Source organism: Camelina sativa, chromosome 1, assembly GCF_030686135.1.
Source record: "Camelina sativa cultivar CO46 ecotype springtype chromosome 1, ASM3068613v1".
Lineage (NCBI taxonomy): Eukaryota > Viridiplantae > Streptophyta > Magnoliopsida > Brassicales > Brassicaceae > Camelina > Camelina sativa.
In genome coordinates this window covers 16491951-16516076 of record NC_141880.1, presented here as the reverse complement: position 1 = coordinate 16516076, position 24126 = coordinate 16491951, and the positions used below count along the sequence as shown (strand labels likewise).

Sequence of the window (24126 nt, the reverse complement as noted above, 5' to 3'; positions counted from 1 at the left end):
GATTGAGCTGAAGCTCAACAGGAGTATTGTGATGCATGAATATATGTTTTTATTTATGGAAAACCAAGCTGTAAGTCTCTAACAAGTTAAGGCTAAGGTGAGGGTGATATTTGCGGATATGCAATAATCTTTTTCTTTATTTACTCTTCAATAGTTGTTGAGTATATGCTCGATAATTGTCTATGTTGTAAAACTTTCTATGATGCGTTTAAATTATCTGGATTAGAGATTTGCAGAACTTATTTTGGATCTTTTGATGAAATCTTCAAAGTTTTATTATATGAGACTATACATCTGAACTCTCTTTATTGGAAGTGGTTAAGTATGTTGAGTTTATTATTTGAATTCGTAGAATGATGGATAGTGTTTTAATTTTTCACTAAAGACTGTATTATGAGTATTGTCTTATAGGGGCACTAGCAAGTGTAAGTGTACTCCTTAGCATTATGAGGAGCGGCTTCTGAAATATCTGCCTATACATGTTGGTCGATTTGGAAAAATTTTGGATTTATAATGATAGTCTATAGATTATATGAGCTAACAGACATAAAATTATAAACAAACAAAAAAATAAACATAAAAATATACTCCCTCTGTCTCATAAAGATTGATGTTTTGGGATATTTTTTTGTCCCACAAAGATTGATGTTTTGTAAATTTCAAGAAATAATCATTGAAAATATTTAAAATTTTGAATTGTTATTAGTTTAAAATTAAATAATATCTCTTTAGTCAAAGAAAAAATATATTTAAATTTAGTAATCATTCTTTTTTTAAAATATGTAAAAGTTTATAAACATCTATCTTTTAGAGATAGAATAGTATATAACAGAAAAAATACAAAAAATATATGTGGTGTAGGGGGAATACTATCCTAGTAAACCAAAAGAATGAAGTGGAACCTTTGGCAATTGCTATGTAAGCTGACAACAACATCGGTTTCAAAGTTTTCAAACCCACCTCGTTCTTGATTCATAACCGGAATAAACCCAAGAGAAACAAAAGCAACACATTTCCATCTCTAAAACTGTCACGGTTTATTACAAGCCTAATTAAAGAGACAAAACACACATTTCGAGTTTCATTATTTCTATTTTTTGTTTTATCGAAAAAAAAAATGAAGAGCAACAACACAAACACTAATCTAATTCTCTTCCACCACCACTCTCCACTAACTTCAAAGTCAGCTTCCGCCGTCGCCGCCGCGAATCACCACCGTCTCTTATTCATCTTCTTCCTCTCTTTCTTCACTCTCCTCTTCTCTTTCTCTCTCTTCTCCTCCTCAATCCACTCCACCACAACCTCTCACTCTCTCTCCTCATCTCCTTTCTCCTCCGTCCCATCACCAGTAACCGCCGCACTCCTCCACTACACTTCCTCATCACCACCAAATACATCAATGTCCTTCCTTGAACTCTCCACCATCTCCAACATCATTCACTCTCATGGCCCTTCTTGTAACCTCTTAGTCTTTGGTCTTACCCACGAGTCTCTTCTCTGGAGATCTATAAATTTCCAAGGTCGTACTGTCTTCGTTGATGAGAGTCCTTACTCTGTTTCTAAGTTCGAACAGAGTAACCCTGGAGTTGAAGCTTACGATGTTGTCTACTCAACTAAAGTATCTCAAGCTGGGAAGCTTCTTGGTTATTATAAAACCCGACCCGAGTGTAGACCCGTTCAGAATCTTTTGTTCTCGGATTGTAAATTGGGTATCAACAATTTGCCTAATTTTGTTTATGAGATTGATTGGGATGTGATTTTGATTGATGGGCCTCGTGGGTATGCTTCTGATTCTCCGGGAAGGATGGCTCCGATCTTTACTACGGCGGTGTTAGCAAAAAGTAAAGATTTTGGGAAGAAGGAGATGAAGAAGAAGAAGAAGAAGACTGATGTGTTTGTGCATGAATTTGGGAGAAAGATTGAGAGAGTTTACAGTGATGAGTTTCTATGTGAAGAGAATCTGAGTGAAGTCGTCGGAGATTTAGGGCATTTTGTTGTGGCGGCGGCGGAGGAGGAGGAAAGGGAGGGTTTTGGTAATGGGTTTTGTTGGAACTCGACGAAATTTTGGGAGCGTGTTACGGCGGTGAGTGGTGGCGATGAGGTTGGTGTTGATGATGAGTGAAAGAAAGTGTCAAAGTGGGTTTGTTTTCTTTTTTTTTTTTTACTTTTGGTGGCTCTTTTGTAATTAAATTTAGCTTTTGAAGTCTTTTGTTATTTTATTTTTGGTTTTGTTTAGTCTTTTGACTTTTCATTTGTTTTTTGAATTTCGTAGAACGGTTACACTTGAATTAAGATGTAACCAAAATTCGAAAAAAAAAAAATGCACCAATGTCACTCTACTGATGAAATGCATCACAAACTTGTGACGAAACTTTACTTCGTATTAAATTGGGAAAAAGACCACTTCGAGTGTAGTAATTAATTTTGGACCGTATTTATATGCCTGAATCTATAAATTTTTAAAAATATTACTCCCATAATAAATTACCCATTAAATGTTATCTTGAATTATTTTTTTCACTTTTTTGAAGAAAGTTTGATCATATTTAACTAGGCTTGCGATTCTGGACTAAATAGATCGATTCGGTTTGGTTTAGTTCAGATTGTTTGGTTCGATTTAGATAACAACTTTTTTTTTCTTCAGTTCGATTTAGATAACAATTTTTTAGAAATTTTGGTATAATTTGTAGACTTAGGTGTATATTGGTTTAGAAAAGAAAAAAAACGGTTAATAGGTTGTTTCGATGAACCGTTCTATAATCAGGCATATTTCACAAAGTTGTTAATCGGTTCACTTCTATAAACCGATTATGAACCAAACCTTCAAATCTCGGTCACTAATTTCATGTGTAAGGTTTATTGCAATCAAATTTTTTTTTTGGGGTCAAACTGTTTACTGTAGATTGGAAGTATATACTTTAAAATGGTCTAAAAATGTGTCGGTGGTGACAAAAGTCCCTGGGAAAGCGGGACTTATCTCGCATTGTGGCCTCTCCTTTTCCAGCTCTATCACATACTACATTTTACCACTTTCGATTTCGTTGTAGAAACACTAAAAAACATATTTATTTGTTTCGTCCCATACACAGTTATTATAAGTGACAACTAATCATGTTTTCGATTTATAAATAAGAGATGGGTTGAGTTCCATTCATGTTTTTTTCCGGTTATATGAAAAAAAATTGAATGCCACTAGTTGAGATGGTGGATCCATAAACCTTTATTATTGGGACACAATCCAAATCATTACTAGTATTAGATAACCCACCAACAATAATTACAAAATTAAGTTAAGGAGCCCAATACCTTATACATTGTGCATGACGAGTTCTTATCTCGGTGTGATCGATGGACGACACCACTTTGTACAAATATTGAAATAAGTGATGAAATTGTTTTAAAGTTTATGAACTAGGTGATACCAAAAAATGTGATTTTTTTACAAGCTTTAAGAGTGCTACGGAGACGCGCAACTAAAGGTAACAATATAAGTTATGATCTAAATTATTGAGTGCATGGAAGCGCGTGCGGATAAGAACCGAAGAACCTTCTTCAAGAATATTACTTGTGGATCGGAGAACAGGTCTCAAGTCTTAAAAGGTTAGTCTAAGCTGCACTCTTGGTCTCTTTACCACGTGCTACACGTGACTAGTATCTAGTAAGCTTGAGAATACTGACTTACTGAGTGAGGAAGATATAGGTGTCGGTGACACTAATGACAGTGATACTGCGAGAGTGCATTTTATGGTCTGAGATCTTCGTTAGCTATATAGTTATGGGCCATACATGGCCCACTAGGTTTCTTTCCAGTTTGTGAAGATTTTTGGTTGGGCTAACGCACGTTAAAAAAGAAAAAAAAAAAAACTTAAAAATACCCATCTATTTTTTTATTTCGAAACTTAATACTTTATATTATTTTATTAAAATAAAAATACTTCATTTTATTATTGTTCAGGTATTTTTAAGCTTTTTTTTTCCACGTTAAAATGATTTATGTAACTTTGTTTATCATTTTTTGGTTTGTAATGTGAAGATCTCATAAAATGACTTTTGTAACTTTGTTTTTCGTTTTTTGGTTTGTAATGTGAAGATTTCATAAAATGACTTTTGTAACTTTGTTTATTGTTTTTTGGTTTGTAATATGAAGATTTCATTCAAAGAGAAAATTGTAAGTTACAAAATATAAAGACTAACATTTGATAATAATCATAAGACCTGTGAGATTATAAACAGATTTATAAAAGAAAAAGATGTACGACTAAAATTAGTTTAAAGAAGAGAAAATTTTTGCAAGTTAGGACCCGAGAAAAACATGAGTTGATTCCTCATCACGGGATCAATGACGGAAATGAAGAGCTGCGGTGGTGGAAAGATCAGCAGAGAAGACCCTCGAATTCAGCTCTCTCCAAAGATAAAAGACCACTGTTTGAAAGAAGAGCTTGAGGATAGTGGTGGTTTTTGCTTGATACGAAAGATTGTGAGGAAGAATTAATATATGTGGTAGCTGAGAAACTCAATCATAGTTGATTTTAGCTGCAACATATTGTTTATCGTCTTTGAAAAACGTTTGGCCTTTTAAACCAGTAACTTTTCCTCAAGAAGATATTCTCTTTTAGCCAGGCAACCCATAGAGAACCTGAATTAAAAAAGAAAGTTCATGTTTCCTTCAGCCTAAAAACATTTTCAAAATCCTCCAACAAACGAATACGAAGTCCCCCTTCATCCTTTTGTATACAAATATCCTTATGTGCTATTGTTCCTCCTGTTTTATTCTTCCAAAGGAAAGTAGAGCACAACGAATCCACCTAGGCATAAAAGTGTTTCGGTAGCACCAAGACGCTACTCTAAAAACTTACCATACCATAAACCACATAAGAAGAGGAATTTTTCAGTCCAAGAATGTATCTTGTTGGTGATTCTCTCAAGGAAAGGCTGCAAAGTGGAAAAATAGATTCTGGTTGGATTGATAGGCAAACCAATTGGTAGCCAGTAGGAAAGGTTCCCAAATTGATGCCTGCAAAAGTACTTAAAACTCTTTTATCTGCCTTAGAGTATCCATCGAAAAATATTTCTAATTTTTGTTTGTCATCTCGTTGATTGATAATAAAGTTCTCAGTTACAACTCTTGTTCAAACAATGGTTAAACACTAGTCAGATGCTTGAGTTAAGCCTAGCCCGCATAACAAGAAAATCGAAGATTAAATAAAGGTTAATCAAAAGCAAGTTTTTGAACTATTTTATTAAATTAATAATTAAAAATATAAATGGTGTTATATATATGTATAGTTCTAACCTTGTTAATAAAAATGCTAAATTTGATTATATATAAGATCTATTTTACAAAGTTAGTAATCGTATGATTGTGACATGTGTAAAATTTATTGGAATTTTTTTGATACATGTTAAATTTAGTTTTATATTAGTCATTAACATCATCACGACATATGTTAAATATATTTAGAATTTGACATGTGTCTACCATATTAATCAGATTTTGATACATTTCATAATTTAGTTTTAAAATTAGTCATTAACATGAATCTGACACATGTGAAGTCTAATGATAAGATTTTGACAAGTATCAAAAATATTTAAAATATTTTTATTAACAAAAAGGAATACTAATTAAAATTGAAGATTGTGTTAAAGGCTTGTTTATAAGAAAGTTGGTGTTGTGATTTCGTTTCAACAAATCAGTTTTTGTGTTTTGATCCTTTAGCTATCTCCCATTTTTCTTTCTAATATTGCTCCATTTCTTCTTCGTTTCCATATGTTTCACTTAACTGAAATTTAGCTTCCGAAGATGTTTTTATTTTTTCTGGCTTATGTATGTTGTAATCTTTGTTATAAAAATCTCTCTCTAGCTCCCATTACTCTTGACTAGTCGTTAGACCCCCACTATCCGCTATGATTAATGAATAATCTCTTTAAAAAATCAGTTATATGAGTATCCTCCGTCTAATCGGACTACTTCTCGGCTAATCTAGTTACTCCATGTTAAATCTTACATATCCTGATTATTTTTAGATTGCAAGTGTAAATCAAATTCTGTTTAATTATCTACACATTTTGATTAGGAGTTTCTGATGTTTCTACCATAACTAATGTTCAAAAATCTAATAAAAAAATTAAAAATATGTTTTCATGTGTTTACTGCAATTTTGAAAACAATAATATAATTTTATATATTATTAGATAAGGGCCCGCATAAATACACAGATGCAAAAAAAAATTGATATTTGAATTTTAAGCGACATAATTGTATTTAGATAAATATGATAAATTTTGTTTTAAACTGGATTTCAACTTTATACATTCTATTTTGCAATACAATTCAACTATCTATTTCATAATATAAACCAGATTGTAATAAATTAAAATTCACAACACCAACTTTCTTATAAACAAGCATTTGACCCAAATGTCAATTTTAGTTAGTATTCCTTCTTTCGTAAGAAAATTATTTGACAAGTGTAAAAATCCGATCGGTAAACTTAACATGTGTCAGGCTCATGTTAATGACTTACTTTGAAACCAAGTTAGAATATTGATATTTGTCAAAATATGATCGTTATAATTGACATATATCAAATTTTGATCAATATATTTGACATGTGTTACGATCATGTTAATTACTAACATAAAACCAAGTGTTTACTATGAATTTTTGGACACATGTCAATATGTTATCTATAAATTTTACTCATATTGAAATCATATGAGTTACTAACTTTGTAAACTAAGATTTATATAATAAGAAGATTATATTTTCATGCTAGAATGGATAATAAATATTTTCATTATTTACAAAAGAAATTCAAACAAATGAAACGTAGATTACTTTCCATATATATAAATATATAGAAACACATAATAGATATATTAATAAAAATGTATTACACTGAATTGATTCCACCCTTTTAAGTTTATGGAGTCCAAAACTGAAATAGATACAAAAAAAATCTAAAAAGATTGTATTGATTGAAAATGATGTAGTCATCTCTGATTGAATTATAAATAGGGATGTATGGTGTCTGAAAGACTCATTTATTCCTCAACATAAATGATAAAACAAAATAAACACACACACACAAGAAATGTAGGTAAAAGATGTTGCAACAACACTTTAACTACAAATTTGAAGTTGTCAATATCGTTTTGGGACTAGAAATCTTCACATGGACGAAGGACAAGGTTTCAAGTATCAAAAGCATGTTGATGGTTTCAAATTTGTAGGAATGGTTTGTTTTCGAACTTGCGAGCTTGGCACTAGTTTGGATTCATTTTGGTTTGGATAGTTTGTTGGATAAGATTTCAAAACATGGAAAATAAAAAAAACCATTGCAAGTGATGATTTTAATGTGATAGTTGCAAAACCTTATATAACGTAGTTGCATTTGGATATTTTAAATACCAATAAAAACACACAAAAACAATATGGGATGTATTTAATCAATTAAATATTTGAAAAATGATTTGCATTAAAATAATATATCATGTTATTTTAATCATAATTTTTTAAAAATCTTCTAAATATTTAATGCTATTGAACCCAAGACTTTATAAGGTACACGAAATGTAATATTATTGAAAATATTAAACATTGAGGTGGGTGTATTCAACTCTATACTTAGATGATTTGATTTTATCTTAAAAAGGTTTTTCATATTTTGATGATTTTGAGTGATTTTAAGGAAGTTAGATGATTTGTTGTAAATTTCATTTAAAGCCATGAGATTTAAATCTTTGTAGTTTTAAGTTTTACCTAAGAAAATATTAAACACCCTAAAATCATTTCAAACCCAGTGCTTGAAATTTTCCAATAAGTCAATAACAATGTATATTAATATTAGAAGACTTTTTAAAAATTTCATAAGTTAATAGTAATAATTTTTTTTACTATGTTAACACAAGTCACTTTAAATGCTTGATTATAACTCATACCTATAACATGAATTAGTAATGTTCATCCGCTAGCTTTCTTGCTATGTTTGTGCCATAACTAATTAGTTAGTCCTAATTTCCCATGTATATAGGGAGACTCATCATTTAGCAGACACATTAGCAAACTATGCGTTCTCTTTGCAGTTAGATTTTCATCATTTTGATTCATGTCATGATATAGTCCATTCAATTTTGTTGGAGGATGCTAATGTGACAGAGTTCCTACGGATTGTAATTTTCAGTTTGTTTTAATTAAATAGGGGGAGATATTTGTTTCCTCTCTTCTACCAAAAAGAATATAATAATTCAGACAATATATATGTAATTTATTTTAAGTTACAAAAGTTTAAAACTTAAACCATACGAATTATATCTAATATTAAATTTTTCTAAAATAATGAAATTAACGATTAGACAACTTGAATATGGTATATTCTTAAAAATTAGTTGGTTTTGTTTCGATATTTCTTTTTTTCGGAACGAGTGTAAAATTTCTAAATTAAACATACTTAAGAATATAAACCAGTTCTTAGTCAATTGGAACACTACCATACCATACCATTTGCTAATGCTCTCCACATTCTATTGAATTTAATCCTAAATTCTTAACGTTGATAGTTTCAACCCTATTCAATTTCTTTTTTCGTTACGAGCAAGTCTAGTGACTAACAATAACCCAGCTTAACAAGATTCAGGAACAGATCCGAGACAAACAGAAGACTGCCACTTCACACAATGTTGTTATCTAACAAGACAGTGCCGCTACGGTTAATATATTAGTCTGGTCTAGAAGAAACTCAACCCCGAAACAACCGGGTAAAACAAAGAGCTTGAATTAACCACGAGTTCATCCTCCACGCATATGGGCGCCAAGTTCACCAAACTGATCATCTGCTTCAACAGTGTCATCTGAGAGACGCACTGCATCAAGCTTCTGCTTTAGGATATCTATGGCATTTAGTACCAGCTGTGATGCCTTCACTGCACCTGTGGATTCAACAGTGAATACAAAACTATCATCTTTAGGATGGATCTCAATGAGTCCCGGTTTCCCCATGGCTTCAGCTTTCTTGATCACTTCTTCATCGTAAGTGTAAGCTTCAGGATCAACCACCACAACCTAAGAATCAAAGAACATTAAATACAACCGCAATGATAGAAAAAAGCTGACATAAATAGGCTACGTTAGCTACAAAATTTAAACAATAGACCACAAAGGTAACGACAGACAAAATTTCAACAAGTTATCCATATGCATGTTTTCACGCAAGTCAAAGGAAGTAACTTCAGCTGTGGCGAGTCCTAGTAATAGCTGGACGAATAAAAAATATAGAAAAATTTCAAGATGAACACACTAAAACACCAACATGAAATCTCAAACACACATTTCTCCTTTCTCTATCCTCTTTCCCTGACATTCATGCCATCCCCAATCAATTGACATTTATATAATTTGCAGTGAAAAACAGACATAAAAAGATGTATCAAGATGTTACAAATAGTTTAGCACTTATTTAGATTCATTCGGATGACTGAAGTCAGTCTCCTAAAAATATCATAACCAATGAGTTAACTTGGTACTAAAGAGCTCATTAATGCTATCTAACAGATAGATAACAAAAGAAATGACCTGAGCGGACTAAACACCTAGAGTAAACTCATACAACAAAATATATGCAAGTCTCAAAGCCACAAACTTGATAAGAAGTCATTCTTTGACAACATCGAAACTAACCTGTCTGGTGACCGGGTCAATGCCAAAAACTTTGGTTGGGCTGCTCTCAATCAAGTCGATCTTTTCCTCTTCTGTCAAAGTGTCCATCATATCTTCATTGATAATAATGTCAGGCTCATACATAAACGTAACAGTAGCTGCAGGAGACCATTTCGCATGATCTTTCCCGATTCCTTTCCTCGCTATCGCCCTAAGCCTCAACTCTTGTCCCCTGCGCAGTTTCACAATGATAATCCCCCTGAAACCAAAACAAAAACAGCTTCATTAACAAAGAGTAGTAAGCAGAACACACCCACACAAACAACCACGAGCAAGAAGAGTCACGCAAAGGTTAAACAATATCAAATTTTGTATAGCACTGTCAGATTCCAATCGATTCGTAAGGCAAAAATGGAGAATCTTATAATCAGCAAAACAAGAACCAATGATGAAAGGTTCATACTTTTGCTCGCTTGAATCAGAGACAGCCGAATCGACAGTGAAATCAACAGGAGTAACAGTAGGATCAGCACTGTAGAGATCCCTGCTAGTAACATCCAGGGTTTGGTCAGTAACACACTTAGCACTAAGCCTAAACTCAACAGAGCAAAACTCGCACTGTCCATCTCCATCACAAGCATCACAATCACGAGAGAACCGCATGCTCATAGCACGCTCGCTGGTGAGAGGAATGAGACCTAATCGATGAGCGATGAACTCGTCGTTGAGAACGGAGGAGTTAACCTCGATTTCGACGAGATCGATTGCAACGGTGGGTACTTCGGAGATCATAACGCGACGGAGAGCGTTGGCCACTGAAACGTCGGTTTCACGGAGCTCGAACTTGGCGTAGTCATCTTTAAGCTCACGGATCTTGACCTTTGGGAATCTTTGGTAAGTGGCACCGTCCATTGCTAAAAAAAAGCTTGGTGGTTTCTGACGACTCTTGGAGCTTTTTAGGGTTTTAGAGAAATGAATTTTTCAGTTTCTTCGCCGGAGAAGAAAGCGATTCTGTGGGAGATTTAAGTTGGGCCTAAATGGGCCTGACTTATTGTTTTTATTGGGCCTATTTCGGACTTCTCTTATATACCTTTTTGAAATGGTTCAACTAGCAGAGTTTTTCTTTTTTTCATACGTTTCGCTTTTGTACTTCTCGACGAATACAATTCTAAGTTTCTTCTAACTACATACGACTTTGATGTATGGTGGGTTATATATAAAACAAAAATCATTATTGTATGTATATATATATATATGTATATGAATGGATCAGAATCATTGTCGTCCAATCACAATTGTGATATTTGAACATTAAATTAATGGTCACAACTCACAAGACTCATCTTTATTTATGCAAGTTGAACTTTGGCAGAATATATAGAGTAGGGCTGGATAATTCAGGCAGATGATTCCGTTTTGCCTCTAAATTCCTTTTGGATATTTTAGAATTTAGATTTGGGTACTAAAAATATCAAAAATTTGGTTAAATTTGAAAAAAAAAACATAATTGGTTAATTTTTGACAAATATAACTAAGATTTTTCATTTATTTTAATTATTTTTGCTATTTTAGTTAACAATTAATATTTTTAGATATAGAATTATAATTTTGGATAACTAGATTATATTTAATCTAAAAATAATTAACATTTTCTGGGTATATATAATTATATATCGAATTATTCGAGTACCTATTCAGTTTTTGGTTCGGTTTTACTTTATTTTGTGGATATGGAATTTATAATATGTTCAGATATTTCGTAGTGTCCAGACCAGACCTAGTAGTAGTACCAAGGATTGAGGATTTCTAAAGACACCTTAGATTGAAACTGAGCCAATTCAATCATATCATTTTGTATACTCTAGGGATTAAATTATCCTCACTAACGCATGGATCTTTTATGTGAAGCGCGTGACATCGAGATTCATATCAATTGCGCGTTTGTGACTTTGCAACTACGTTCATGAACCTATTACATAATATAATGAAAATCCGGACCATAACTTTATTGTTAGAACCTTAAAAGTTCAGTTTGAGCCTTAAGAGTCGACGTCGTATGACTTTTGAAACCATTACATTTACATATGCCTTTTGGAGGATGTTTCGTGGCCGACTTGTATTTGTTTTTAGAATCTTTTCACCGTTGGTTAATCTAGTTTGGGACGTTGAGTATGGTAACGATTAAAAGTCACTTGCGCACATGATTGTATGTTTTCATTGGGCATGACTCTCAATATAATACGTAGTTAAAAAAGTTGTTGCATTTTTTCGTATATTAATATCAAGTCTTCACAACGTGCATGACAATTCATTTTTTTAAACGCTTCTTAATAATTCACTAGAGGAAACTTCTTCGTCAATTCTTAAGTACAAAATATCACAATTTGGAACTAAAGACTTTTCCATACACTAAAAAAAAAGTAGAGTCACGTTTGGAGTTCGTTGATGATATGATCACAACTAACAATGACACATTTTTAGAATATTCAAAGTTTTATCTAATGATTTATACGAGTTGTAATCAGGGCCTTATATATTAGACTTGAAAACTTTTTTTTGAAACCATCTTCATAATTATTAACCAATCAAAAAACTAAAGTCAACATGTATCACAAGTTTCAGATCTCCGGCGAAGTTATTAAGGCTTTGGGGTTGAAGACGAAAATTCTGATAACAGTCTTCGTCTTTAGTTGCTTACTAATTCTGTCTGTAATGTTACTATCATTCTCAAACAATTTCAATAATCAACTTCTTGATCCTTCAATCAACGGTAAATATTTTTAATCCATCTTTTTTCATTCATTGTTAACTTAAAGAATCCTCCATTTAACTTTATTCTGTTTTCATATTTTCTTGTAATATATTCAGATGAATTCGAAACAACAGGGGACAAACTGATAGGAGGGCTATTAACCGCTGATTTCGATGAAGGTTCTTGCATGAGTAGGTACCATAAAACTTACTGGTACCGCAAGCCTTCCCCATACAAGCCTTCTGAATATTTGGTATCTAAGCTTAGAAGTTACGAGAAGCTTCACAAACGTTGCGGTCCTGGCACAAAAGCTTACAAGAAAGCAACAAAGAACCTTGGTCACGATAATAAAAACTACGCAAACGAATCAGTTGGTGAATGCAGATACGTTGTTTGGATAGCTGATTACGGGCTTGGAAACAGAATGCTTACTCTTGCTTCTGTCTTCCTTTACGCTCTCTTGACAGATAGAATCATTCTTATTGACAACCGCAAGGATCTTGGTGATCTTTTATGCGAACCATTTCCAGGTACTTCATGGTTGCTTCCTCTTGACTTTCCATTGATGAAATATACTTATCGCTACAACAAGGAATACTCTCGTTGTTATGGAACTATGTCGGAAAAACGTGCCATCAACTCTACTTCAATCCCGCCGCATCTATATCTACATATCCTCCATGATTCAAGGGATAGTGATAAGATGTTTTTCTGCCAAAAGGATCAAGATTTGATCAACAAAGTCCCTTGGTTGATTGTTAGAGCCAATGTATACTTTGTTCCATCTTTGTGGTTTAACCCTACATTCCAAACCGAACTAACTAAGCTGTTTCCGCAGAAAGAAACCGTGTTTCACCATTTGGCTCGGTATCTTTTTCACCCGACAAATCAAGTTTGGAGTATCGTAACTAGGTACTACCATGATCACTTATCCAAAGCAGAGGAAAGACTCGGGATTCAAATACGAGTTTTTCGGGATCAAGGTGGATACTACCAGAACGTCATGGACCAGATCGTATCTTGCACACAAAGAGAGAAACTTTTACCTGAACTGCCTACGCAAGAAGAAGCAAAAGTCAATATAACGAACATCCCAAAACGTAAAGCTGTTCTTGTCACATCTTTGTCTCCTGAGTACTCTAAAAAACTAAAGAACATGTTTTCAAAGCGATCGAATTTGACAGGAGAGATTATGAAAGTTTATCAGCCAAGTGGAGAAAGATATCAGCAAACAGACTCGAAGGTCCACGACCAAAAGGCGCTTGCCGAGATGTATCTTTTGAGCTTAACCGATAACATTGTTACAAGCGCAAGGTCTACATTTGGATATGTTGCTTATAGTCTTGGAGGATTAAAGCCATGGTTACTTTATATGCCAAATGATCGCACAGTTCCTGATCCGCCTTGTGTTCGATCCACGTCGATGGAGCCATGTTTTCTTACTCCTCCATCTCATGGATGTGAAGCCGAGTGGGGAACTGACTCGGGAAAAATTGTTCCTTTTGTTAGGCATTGTGAGGATATATACGGGCTTAAGGTTTATGATGAATTATAGATATTGTTTCTCACATTTTATTTCATTGGATTATTGAGTTATTAAAACATAGGAGAAATATCATCATTTTTATTTATTTTTTCTTCTATCATGTTAGATCGCTCTGAAATGGGTAATCCTTCGCCAAATCATCCTCCTTAGGATGCTTACGGTTCACCCACTTCCAAGTTCCTTAAAACTTCTACTTGACCTTATGACTTTCCAATGGTTTTCTATGTACTTTCAACAGCTTCCAATATTTGAGCTCTCCTATGTAACGCTATCCCCTTCGAAGATAATGAAATGGTATTTTTTTGTTTTTTGTTTTAAAAAAAACATCTTAGAGTGCGGATAGAAAAGACAATATTTTTGATTATATTGACAATAGTTCTATAAAGAAACCTCTTTACATTTATATATCACTCTTTTCTATCTTAAACATCTAATCAACAGAGTGAATTTTGTTCCTTATTTTTTTCAAAAAATATTTCTATATTTAAATAAAGGGTAAACATCTTCAATATTTCTTTAAAATCTGTAACATGACTATTTATTTTTCTTTAATTATAATCATAATCACAATTTATTGTATATTAATTTTTTAAATGTAACTCTCATAATGTTTTCTAGAAAACAACAATAACCATTTTAATACACATTAATGTATTAATTACTCTACAATTTATTTTTTATTGGAAAGCATATTTTGTAATTAAAACTTATGAGGTATCATTTATGATTTATCAATATATTCTATAATTACCATAACATTTTACTTTTAAAAAAAAAATTAGGAATTCAGAATAATTTTTTGATATATATTTTTAAAACCAAAAGGTCAATTCTCGTTTCCTTAAATAATTTCAAGATAATAAAATATAGGATATATTTTTTAATAATAATCATTATCAAAATTTATCGCATATTAATTCTTTAAAATCTAACTCCCATGATGTTTCAAAACATAATTTTTTATATCATATGAATACACTTTAATATATTAAATCAAATACAATTTATGTTTTATATAGTATATTTAATCTTTGTAATGTAACGATAACTCTTATGATGTTTGACCAAAAAAAACCTGAAAACCCTCTCATGATATTAATGATACCACAAATTTCTCTATAAATAACAAGACAAAGTCTTCATCAAACATCATATTCAACATCTCACATAATTTTCTTAATTTTATTATATCAATTTTTATTTAACTTTTATCTTTATGTGATTTTTGTTGGCCTTGAAACAAATAAGTTAAGCCAAAATTTGGAGCATATGTAGGGGCTAACATGGGAAATGTGGTTTTTATTTAGAGAGAGATGAAGAAACTTTTAGGCACATGACACATTCTCACTTTTATAAGTGACACAAGGTATGTCAAATCTTCTGTACCTTCCGTTTCTAATTTTTCTTCATGTTTTGGAGTTGGTAAATGTTGTTTGGAATTCCTATTTCGATATCAATATTGCAATTTTTTTTTATCTATTTGATAAATTTTTAATATAAAATTTTAGTTTTAAATCATAATTCATTAGACCTAATAGATTTTTAGTTTACAATGAATACCTATATCTTAGTCACAATATCTATGCTACTTATTATTGAATCTATATTAAAATAATTATATACATTTCAATATATATCAGTTTAGAATACTTTATATTTTACTAGGTTTATTTTACCCATGCATCGCGTGAGAATTTTTCTAGTTTCATATAAGATATTTTTTTTTAATAATTATTAATGATCCATTGAAAATATTTTTATTATCCGTCATTTGAATTTATATACACCAAATGAATCAAATTATACAAATCATATATCACAAATTCAACTATACAATAAATATCAAAAATTTTCATGCATCCGGTGGGGAACCGTAATTAATATGAAGATCAATTGCAATGTTTTATTAAAGGTTTTCCTAAACATTTTCAAGCTGGAGGAAGCCCATTTCCTTAGTAATCAAGATTTTAAAAGTTTGTAGGACATAGAACATCAAATTTTGAACATTTAAGCATTTGTAAGAGAAATGTTGTTCAAGAGATTTTTAATAAATAACATGCGCTAAAGATGATATGTATTCAAACCAGGAGGAACCATCTCTCCAGAAGAATAGAAACTGGTTAGATGTAAGAAAAAAAAAGTGAGAGAGTATGATATTAGTATATAAATATAAGATATGATATATATTATTTTGGGTGTACATTGATTTTGATTGTTGAGATACAAAGTGCATCTTCAACTTTCAGCCTAGAACATCCAATGGTTTTCAACATCATCAACATCTTGTTTACAAAATGATTCTATTTACAAAATACTAGCTTAAATCTAGTACATGCTTTGTTGATTATTCATTAGATGGATTATATGTTAGAGATGATTCCATCCGGTTTGAATATGTTTTAGGGTCCTGTTTAAGAGAATATTATCTTTTCAAATATTGACCTCTATACATGATTTTTTTTTTTTTTTTTCTAAATGTTCATAAATCATGGTCCATAACACCACATTTGATATATATTTCTCTAGTGCGTCAACTTAAATAATTATTAGATGCAGGGACAACCATCAATGATTGAATAATGTTGGCAAAATTATGACTTATTTAGAGAGAAAAAAAAATAGATATCGCCACCAAATCAATGATGATTATTTTTATATCCCCTCCGTTTTGTAATATACGATGTTTTAGATAAGTTATTTTATTTTATAATATAGGATGTCCTAAAATTTCTATATAATTTTAAGATTAGTTTAATAATTTATATTATATAGTTTTGTTTATGATTAGTTAAATTTTTTTGAAATAGTCATTTTTAATATGCGTGTTTTTAATTAAAATATCGTATATTAAAATGGAGTATAAAACTATAATCGTTACCTATGAACACGTATGAATTGCGTGGTTTTATGTTCGTAAGTAGTCTTTTATGTTAGTCGTCTCTATCACTTGCGACTTCGATGCTACGTTCATGTACACATTTAGTGAACCTATATATATAAATCAAGACCCGCACCATAGTTTTGTTAGATCTTTTCAAGTTCATATGCCATTTCAGATTGTCTCAAGACTTATGTGCAATTGTTTTGTAATTTTTGACCGTTGGTTAATTAAATTTAGGACTTTGATTATGGTAAATCGTTTAAGCAATAAACATGAATTTATCTAATTCATTCTTCAGTATATATTTTTACATTTTCACTATATAAATTCAAGTTTGCACAATGTGCCAGACAATCCCTAGTTTTGTTTATATTCCAAGATTTCGACATTGTAACGCCCGTTAATAATTCACAACAGCTCTTCATTGGCAATTTATTCGTTAATTATCAAATACAAACATACAAAATCATAATTTGGAATCTAGACATTTTTCCAATAAAAAAATTGTAGAATCACGTTCAAAAGTTCGTTGATAGTCACAACTTAACAATGACACATTAAAATATTAAAATTTCTTATTTAATTGATCTCTATGATTGGCAATAGATGTTGTAATCAAGCTACTACATAAGAGTTGTAAACTCTTTTTGCATCATCTCATAGTTACAGCCGATCAAACTAAAGTCAACATGTATCACAAAGTTCAGATCTACGGCAAAGTTTTCAAGGCATTGGGGTTGAAGACGAAAGTTCTGATAATAGTAGTCTTTAGTTGCTTACTAATTATACTACCATTCTCAAAGAACTTCAACAACCAACTTCTTGATGCTACAACCAACGGTAAGAAATAAAATCATTCATCGTTTGTGTTTTATTGCTGACTCGAAGAGTCTTCATTCTGACTCTATATATCAATTTTCTTGTAATAGATGCAAAGAAATCTGAAACACCGAGGGATACACTGATAGGAGGGCTTTTAACAGCGGATTTCCATGAAGGTTCTTGCTTGAGTAGGTATCAGAAAACTTCCTTGTACCGCAAGCCTTCCCCATACAAGCCTTCTGAATATCTGATCTCTAAGCTTAGAAGCTATGAGATGCTTCACAGACGTTGCGGTCCAGACACAAAAGCATACAAAGACGCAACAGAGAGTCTTAATCGTGATGAGAATTATGCAAGCAAAGAAAATGGTGAATGTAGATACATTGTTTGGGTCGCAGGTTACGGGCTTGGAAACAGAATACTTACTCTTGCTTCTGTGTTCCTCTACGCTCTCTTGACAGAGAGAATCATTCTTGTTGACAACCGCAAGGATGTTAGTGATCTCTTATGCGAGCCATTCCCAGGTACTTCATGGTTGCTTCCTCTTGACTTCAAATTGATGCAATATCCTTATGTTTATGGCTACAACAAGGAATACCCTCGTTGTTACGGAACAATGGTGAACAATCATTCCATCAACTCGAGTTCAATCCCGGCACATTTATATCTGCATATCCTCCATGATTCAAGAGAGAGTGATAAGATGTTCTTCTGCCAAAAGGATCAGGATTTGATCAACAAAGTCCCTTGGTTGATTGTTCAAGCCAATGTTTACTTTGTTCCATCTTTATGGTTTAATCCAACTTTCCAAACCGAACTAACTAAGCTGTTTCCACAGAAAGAATCCGTCTTTCACCATTTGGCTCGGTATCTTTTTCATCCGACAAATCAAGTCTGGGATATGGTCACTACGTACTACAATGATCATTTATCCAAAGCTGACGAGCGACTTGGGATTCAAATACGGGTTTTCGGAGACCCTGCTGGATATTTCAAACACGTCATGAACCAGATCGTAGCATGCACGCAAAGAGAGAAACTGTTGCCTGAACTAGATACACAAGAAGAATCAAAAGTCAATATATCAAAAACACCAAAACTTAAAGCTGTTCTTGTCACATCTCTCTTTCCAGAGTACTCTGAAAACTTAACGAAAATGTATTGGAAGCAACCAAGTTCGACAGGAGAGATCGTTGAAGTTTATCAGCCAAGTGGAGAAAGAGTTCAGCAAACAGACACGAAGATCCACGACCAAAAGGCGCTTGCTGAGATGTATCTTTTGAGCTCAACCGATAACATTGTCACAAGCGCAAGGTCTACGTTTGGATATGTTTCTTATAGTCTTGGAGGATTAAAGCCATGGTTACTTTATCAGCCAACAAATTTCACAACTCCTGATCCGCCGTGTCTTCGATCTACGTCGATGGAGCCATGTTTCCTTACTCCTCCGTCTCATGGATGTGAAGCCGACTGGAGAACTAACTCGGGGAAGATTCTTCCTTTTGTTAGGCATTGTGAGGATATTATGTATGGAGGGCTTAAGCTACATGATGATTTTTAGTTCTTGTTTATCACACATCTGATTTTATTGGATTAATGAGTTTTTAAATCAAAGGAGAAAAGCTTTACTGTTACAATTGCATCCTCTGTATTTCAAGCTTTGTATGGTTTATAATATATAAATAGTAAGTAGCAATTCACATTTACTTATATCACATAGAGTAGCCTCTAAATCTCGGCGAGGAAAGTACAGAGTACACAAACACAACTAGCTTTGAGTCAACAATTAACCACACCGAGATAGAGTGGTAGCTGCATTATTAGTTTAGAAAAATTCTAAGCGACTTTCTAATTTTGTTATTAAACATTAGGCTATTTTAAAATTCCTAAATATAATTTTATTGGGTAAGTTTAAGGTAATTTTTAATATGGATATTCAATTCTATTTGGAGAGAAAAATCTGTTTTTTTTTTTGGTGGTCATAAAGAAAGAAAAAAATATTCACTTTTTAAGTGTAAGAACTTCCCACATCTAAGAATCCACATCAAACACAATATTAATGGCTTTCTCTTGTGTCACAAGAAATATATTTTTAGTTCTTCCTTTTCTCGTTATTCTATCAATCACCACCCCTTTGGCTTCATCTTTTTCTCTGAATGGCAAAGTCACAAACACATTGATTAACAGACTCTGCTCGAAACCGACAATTTACAAGCACTTTTGTGTCCACTGGCGCCTGGCGGACCTATTTGAGAGGTAAGGGGTTCAATTGACCCATGTTAAATTCTAAAAAACAAAAATTTGCATGTAAATTCCTAAAGTTTCAATGAAACTGTTTAAAACAACGATTTTCAAGCTGCATTTTGTTCCTATTATACATGTTTGAAGTCTAACAAGATAAGACATTTACTAATAAGAAATACTCTAAAATAGCAATAAAATAAGTTTTATTGACAACTATAGAAATCCATAAATTAAAAAAAAAATAGCACTATTTAACAAATTGAAATATTTAAAATTAATTTTTAGAATTTTGCTTTTTAGATTTGGGTTTTCAATTTCACATATAGGGTATATTTTTGAGGGCTAGGGTTTAGTATTTTGAATTTAGAATTTAATTTTAAAAGATTAATTGATGCTATTTTGGAATTTTAGAGATGTTGTGCTAAGTTTGGAAAAAATAATTATTTTTGTGTTATTTTTGAGAATCTCCCTTAAAATAAATACTAGAGTATTATCTTTATCTCTGTTTTTCGTTTTCTGTGTTGTTTGAAATTTTATTGCGAGAAGAAGAAAAATAATTACAAGATTTTGAGTTTTAGAAGATCAAACAATGGCAATTAAAAGGCATAAAGCTAGATTCTGAGTTTAAGAACTCAAAAGCAAAATGAATAATTGTAATTATGAAGGCTGAGATCAGTTAGTGTAATCTTTCATCATTCCATCTGTGACGAAGCCTTGAAGAAAATCACTATCGTCGAGTTCTTCATCTCCATCGAGTGAATCTGGCTTCATGAATTCAGCCAAGAAATCTTTAAAATCTTGTGGGAGCTCATCAAAGTCATCAAAGTTATCATCGTGTGGGATCACAAGTGGCTGTGGCTGCGGCTCATGTTGCTGTGCTGTGAGTAAAGAATCATGAGGCTGCTGGAGCTGCGACTGGTCCTGTTGATGCTGCAAATCCAGCTGCTTAACCTCCTCTTTTGATACGCCTTTTCCTTTCTTCAGCTTCTCTTTTTTCTCTGCTTTCATCCTTTTTACTGCCGACGGAGTCAGATAAATCTTGCACAAAGCATAATCCACCTGCACACACAGAGGCAACAATCGAAACAAAAATCAAAAAGAAAATCCAAAAGTGAAAAAAAATCTCAATAACTTGGGACCCAAGAAACACATACATGCATACCTTGTCGTTATCATCAGACGACGACTCAAACCAGTATTCATGCATTAACCAATCCGTCTTTACGCCGTTTGGTGGTCTCCCAACGCAGTATTCAAGTGCGGTCACGTAGCCGACGTCGCCTTGTCCAGCATCAATCTGCTTGGCACCTACGGTTGCATTCCAGTATCCTCCACAGTCATCACCACGTTTCTGCCTTTTCCCACTTTTACCAATCTTGTTTCTCTCCGTTACAAAGAACCATTCTTCATCATTACCCTTCTCGAATTCCACTAGTTAAGGAAAAAAAGATAGAAATATATAATTACATATATGAATGAATATATAAAACCTAAAGAACTAAAAGAAAGATATATCAAAATAGACAAACCTGAAAGTTGATATGGGTTGGACTTGTAAATATTGACGTGATGGATAGGAATATTAAACGGTGGGTAATAATATTTCCTGTCTGGTGAGAAAGATTTCAAGTAGTCAATACAGAGTTCCTCATCGCTTGGTGTAAACTTGAAGCCTGGAGGTAAAAGGTAAGGTAAGTTATGAGCAGCCGAAGAAGAAGAAGAAGAAGAAGAGGCAATCTCTGACGGTGGTTGCGTTTGCGGTTCCGGTGTTGATCTCTCTTTGCGCTTGTTTCTTGAAGGCATCGACATCAAGAAACTCTAGAGCGTTAAGGTAAAACAAATAGTGGTACCTTAAAATATAAGCTTTACATTATATATGTCTCCTTTTGTAAAGGGTTTTGTGACGGTGGATATAATTTCAATAAATTATAATTATGATATACATCTATATATATTTCAATCTTAAGATGTGTGGAACGAGAAAGGTTTCATATTATTCACAACGAAACAAAAGAATTGATCTTTAGAGATTTAAGATTACATTATGTCTCTTACATAAGTTAAGATTTTGGTGGTAGACTTATTTTTAATCATATACTCCCTCCTAGAGATAATTTTTTGTTTTTTTATTATTTGTCTGTTTTGTATTTACGATGCAATTTTATGTATTAAATTTTCAATTTTACTTCTAACTTTTAGACTATTAATTACTTACATCAAATGAAATAGTGTATTAACGAGAGATAAAATAAAAAATTTAATTGTTTTCTTAATATATGTGAAATTGTCTAAAATGACAAGTAATATAAAACGAAAGGAATATATAATAATAGAGTTTTCTCTCATTTAAGGTGTCCACGTCAGCAGCATAATTTAACAAATCTGTTGGACTTTATATAAGCCCAAATATAATTTTTAAAGTCCAAAGAGCTGAAGAAAAGGTCGTGTATGATAAAATTAAATCAAAGAGCTGAAGAAAAGGTCTTGTCGTCTCCCAGATCATCTGATTAACGATTCTGCTTCTATGATCTTTTTCTAAGTTTTCTTCGTCAAGGTCCCATGACTGGGTAAGTTTTTTTTCCAAGTTGTGTGGAAAAGAAATCCTAGAAAACATTTTCCAAACTCTCGACACGTCATTGACAAAAACAATATACACTTTGGTCGATTCTATAATCATGTATCTGATTAAATACATGAATCATCAACAGTTATCAAGCGTTATACACAAGTAAGATTTTTAATATCATGTATTCATTTCTATTTTAAACTCCAATACTTGACTTTCATGTCGTGCTTGAGATTTTAATTGTCCACAGTTAAAACGGAAATTGGAATAAATCATTCTTACTCCACCTTATGTCGATTAGCTTTTCTATAGGACTACTATAAATACTATCACACCACCCACAACCACAAATTCATCCTTGCATCTTGATACAAAAAAACTGAAACTTTATATTTGAGAAAATATTTGATGTTGATGTTGTTGGGATTCCTGCTGAGACAAATTATGTGAGCTTTGATGGTTTACGACTTGGTCGTTCCTCCCAACAAGTTGTTGGCCCTCAACTTCATTCTTGGGATGCTCGCACATATCAAGAAAGATAATGAATTTATAGGAATAATCCTTCTCTTACTCGATGAAAAGGTTGATATTCTTACATGTTTTGATGTATTAAATATCTTATTCTTTGCATCTTCTTACTAGCTAAACCTTTCTTTTTTTTAAATTTACATGTTAAGATTTGTTAAGCATGTTATACCAAGAGGGTTTGATAGATGGAGACAACTAATAGGACAAGCCAAATGGTGGAGTTCATGATAAAATTTGTTGGAAAGCTCATTCACTATGGTGGCTATCATTTTGAAGCTAGAACTGTGTTTGTGGCCTCTGTTTTTAACTCAAACTCTGTTTAGTTTGTTATTCTTACACTGTTCTTTTTCAAAAAAAATTCACATTTTTATTAAAATAAACAAGTGAAGATTAGCCATCTATATATACATTTTTGGAGACATTTAGCAAATAAATCCTGAAGTTGGAACCTATTTACAATCATGCCATTGACATTAATTATTAATTTGTTTTTCATTTAATTAATTAATATTAAGTTTTAATTTTGGAAAACAAGATTTTCCATCCTAATAAAATTTCTAAAACAATAGGAACCACTCCCTTTAACATTAAGTATTAAGTTTATAATTAATTTTATTAATATTAAGTTTCCAATTTTACAAAACAATATGAATTAATTCTATAAACACAAACAATATTTAATTGTATGTTGTCGTTCATATAATATAAAACAATAAACCTCAAACAAAATACTTTTTACACTAACTAATATATAAAGGTTGTACATTTTAAAAAATAAAAATGAAATATCAGTTATTAATATAGTTAATATACAAAACAAATAATATTTTATTTTTGTTAAAAAGTAGTCATGCGATGTACCGCATTGCACCATTGGGAATACTAAAAACAAATAGGCCCATCAAGTGAAATAAAAAGCTTTCACAATTGCGTATTAGGACATGACCCATTTTAACCAAATGGTAAACCAGACCAAATACTATCCTTTACAATAACATAGTTAAAAAAAAATACAAAAATACACATAAATATCACTTTCATGGGAACATATAATCTCAAATATATTTTTTAATCCCCAATTTGTCATATGTACAAATACATATATATCAAAAATATAAAAGAAAAACAA

The 24126-nt window shown here is 32.2% G+C and overlaps 4 protein-coding genes and 1 pseudogene across 6 annotated transcripts; 3 read left to right on the top strand and 2 right to left on the bottom strand.

Moving 5' to 3' along the window:
- The first annotated feature begins 918 nt into the window (after positions 1-918).
- Positions 919-2235, top strand: LOC104793514 (protein IRX15-LIKE pseudogene; annotated as a pseudogene). Its single transcript, XR_015562674.1, has one exon. The product of XR_015562674.1 is annotated as a protein IRX15-LIKE pseudogene (transcript).
- Positions 2236-8606: 6371 nt separating this feature from the next.
- Positions 8607-10843, bottom strand: LOC104766718 (DNA-directed RNA polymerases II, IV and V subunit 3). The gene is made up of 3 exons (XM_010519866.3): positions 10122-10843; positions 9680-9917; positions 8607-9064 (listed from the first exon to the last, which is right to left on the bottom strand). The coding sequence occupies exons 1-3, from the start codon at positions 10568-10570 to the stop codon at positions 8792-8794; spliced, it is 960 nt and encodes a 319-aa protein (XP_010518168.1). The 5' UTR covers positions 10571-10843; the 3' UTR covers positions 8607-8791.
- A 1240-nt stretch (positions 10844-12083) lies between these two features.
- Positions 12084-14041, top strand: LOC104793497 (putative fucosyltransferase 4). 2 transcript variants are annotated; one of them, XM_087460037.1, is made up of 3 exons: positions 12197-12428; positions 12527-12940; positions 13249-14041. In XM_087460037.1, the coding sequence occupies exons 1-3, from the start codon at positions 12263-12265 to the stop codon at positions 13320-13322; spliced, it is 654 nt and encodes a 217-aa protein (XP_087316163.1). In that variant the 5' UTR covers positions 12197-12262; the 3' UTR covers positions 13323-14041. The 2 variants fall into 2 exon arrangements, with proteins under 2 accessions (XP_010518159.2, XP_087316163.1); XM_010519857.2 differs by having other exon boundaries at positions 12084-12428; positions 12527-14041.
- A 3440-nt stretch (positions 14042-17481) lies between these two features.
- Positions 17482-19361, top strand: LOC104793487 (putative fucosyltransferase 10). Its single transcript, XM_010519844.3, has 2 exons — positions 17482-17677; positions 17767-19361. Exons 1-2 carry the CDS (start codon positions 17527-17529, stop codon positions 19218-19220), a joined length of 1605 nt encoding a protein of 534 aa, XP_010518146.1. The 5' UTR covers positions 17482-17526; the 3' UTR covers positions 19221-19361.
- A 1214-nt stretch (positions 19362-20575) lies between these two features.
- Positions 20576-21712, bottom strand: LOC104709278 (NAC domain-containing protein 1-like). Its single transcript, XM_010425922.2, has 3 exons — positions 21433-21712; positions 21066-21334; positions 20576-20962 (listed from the first exon to the last, which is right to left on the bottom strand). Exons 1-3 carry the CDS (start codon positions 21710-21712, stop codon positions 20576-20578), a joined length of 936 nt encoding a protein of 311 aa, XP_010424224.2.
- Positions 21713-24126: the final 2414 nt, after the last annotated feature.

Coding starts and splice junctions, on each gene's coding strand:
- LOC104793487 (XM_010519844.3), top strand. CDS start 17,527: ATGTATCACAAAGTTCAGATCTACGGCAAAGTTTTCAAGGCATTGGGG. Junction 17,678..17,766: donor TCTTGATGCTACAACCAACG/GTAAGAAATAAA, acceptor TTCTTGTAATAG/ATGCAAAGAAATCTGAAACA.
- LOC104766718 (XM_010519866.3), bottom strand. CDS start 10,570: ATGGACGGTGCCACTTACCAAAGATTCCCAAAGGTCAAGATCCGTGAG. Junction 9,918..10,121: donor TCTGATTCAAGCGAGCAAAA/GTATGAACCTTT, acceptor TTTTGGTTTCAG/GGGGATTATCATTGTGAAAC. Junction 9,065..9,679: donor TTGACCCGGTCACCAGACAG/GTTAGTTTCGAT, acceptor TTTGATTCTTAG/GTTGTGGTGGTTGATCCTGA.
- LOC104793497 (XM_010519857.2), top strand. CDS start 12,263: ATGTATCACAAGTTTCAGATCTCCGGCGAAGTTATTAAGGCTTTGGGG. Junction 12,429..12,526: donor TCTTGATCCTTCAATCAACG/GTAAATATTTTT, acceptor TAATATATTCAG/ATGAATTCGAAACAACAGGG.
- LOC104709278 (XM_010425922.2), bottom strand. CDS start 21,712: ATGTCGATGCCTTCAAGAAACAAGCGCAAAGAGAGATCAACACCGGAA. Junction 21,335..21,432: donor CAACCCATATCAACTTTCAG/GTTTGTCTATTT, acceptor TTCCTTAACTAG/TGGAATTCGAGAAGGGTAAT. Junction 20,963..21,065: donor CGTCTGATGATAACGACAAG/GTATGCATGTAT, acceptor CTGTGTGTGCAG/GTGGATTATGCTTTGTGCAA.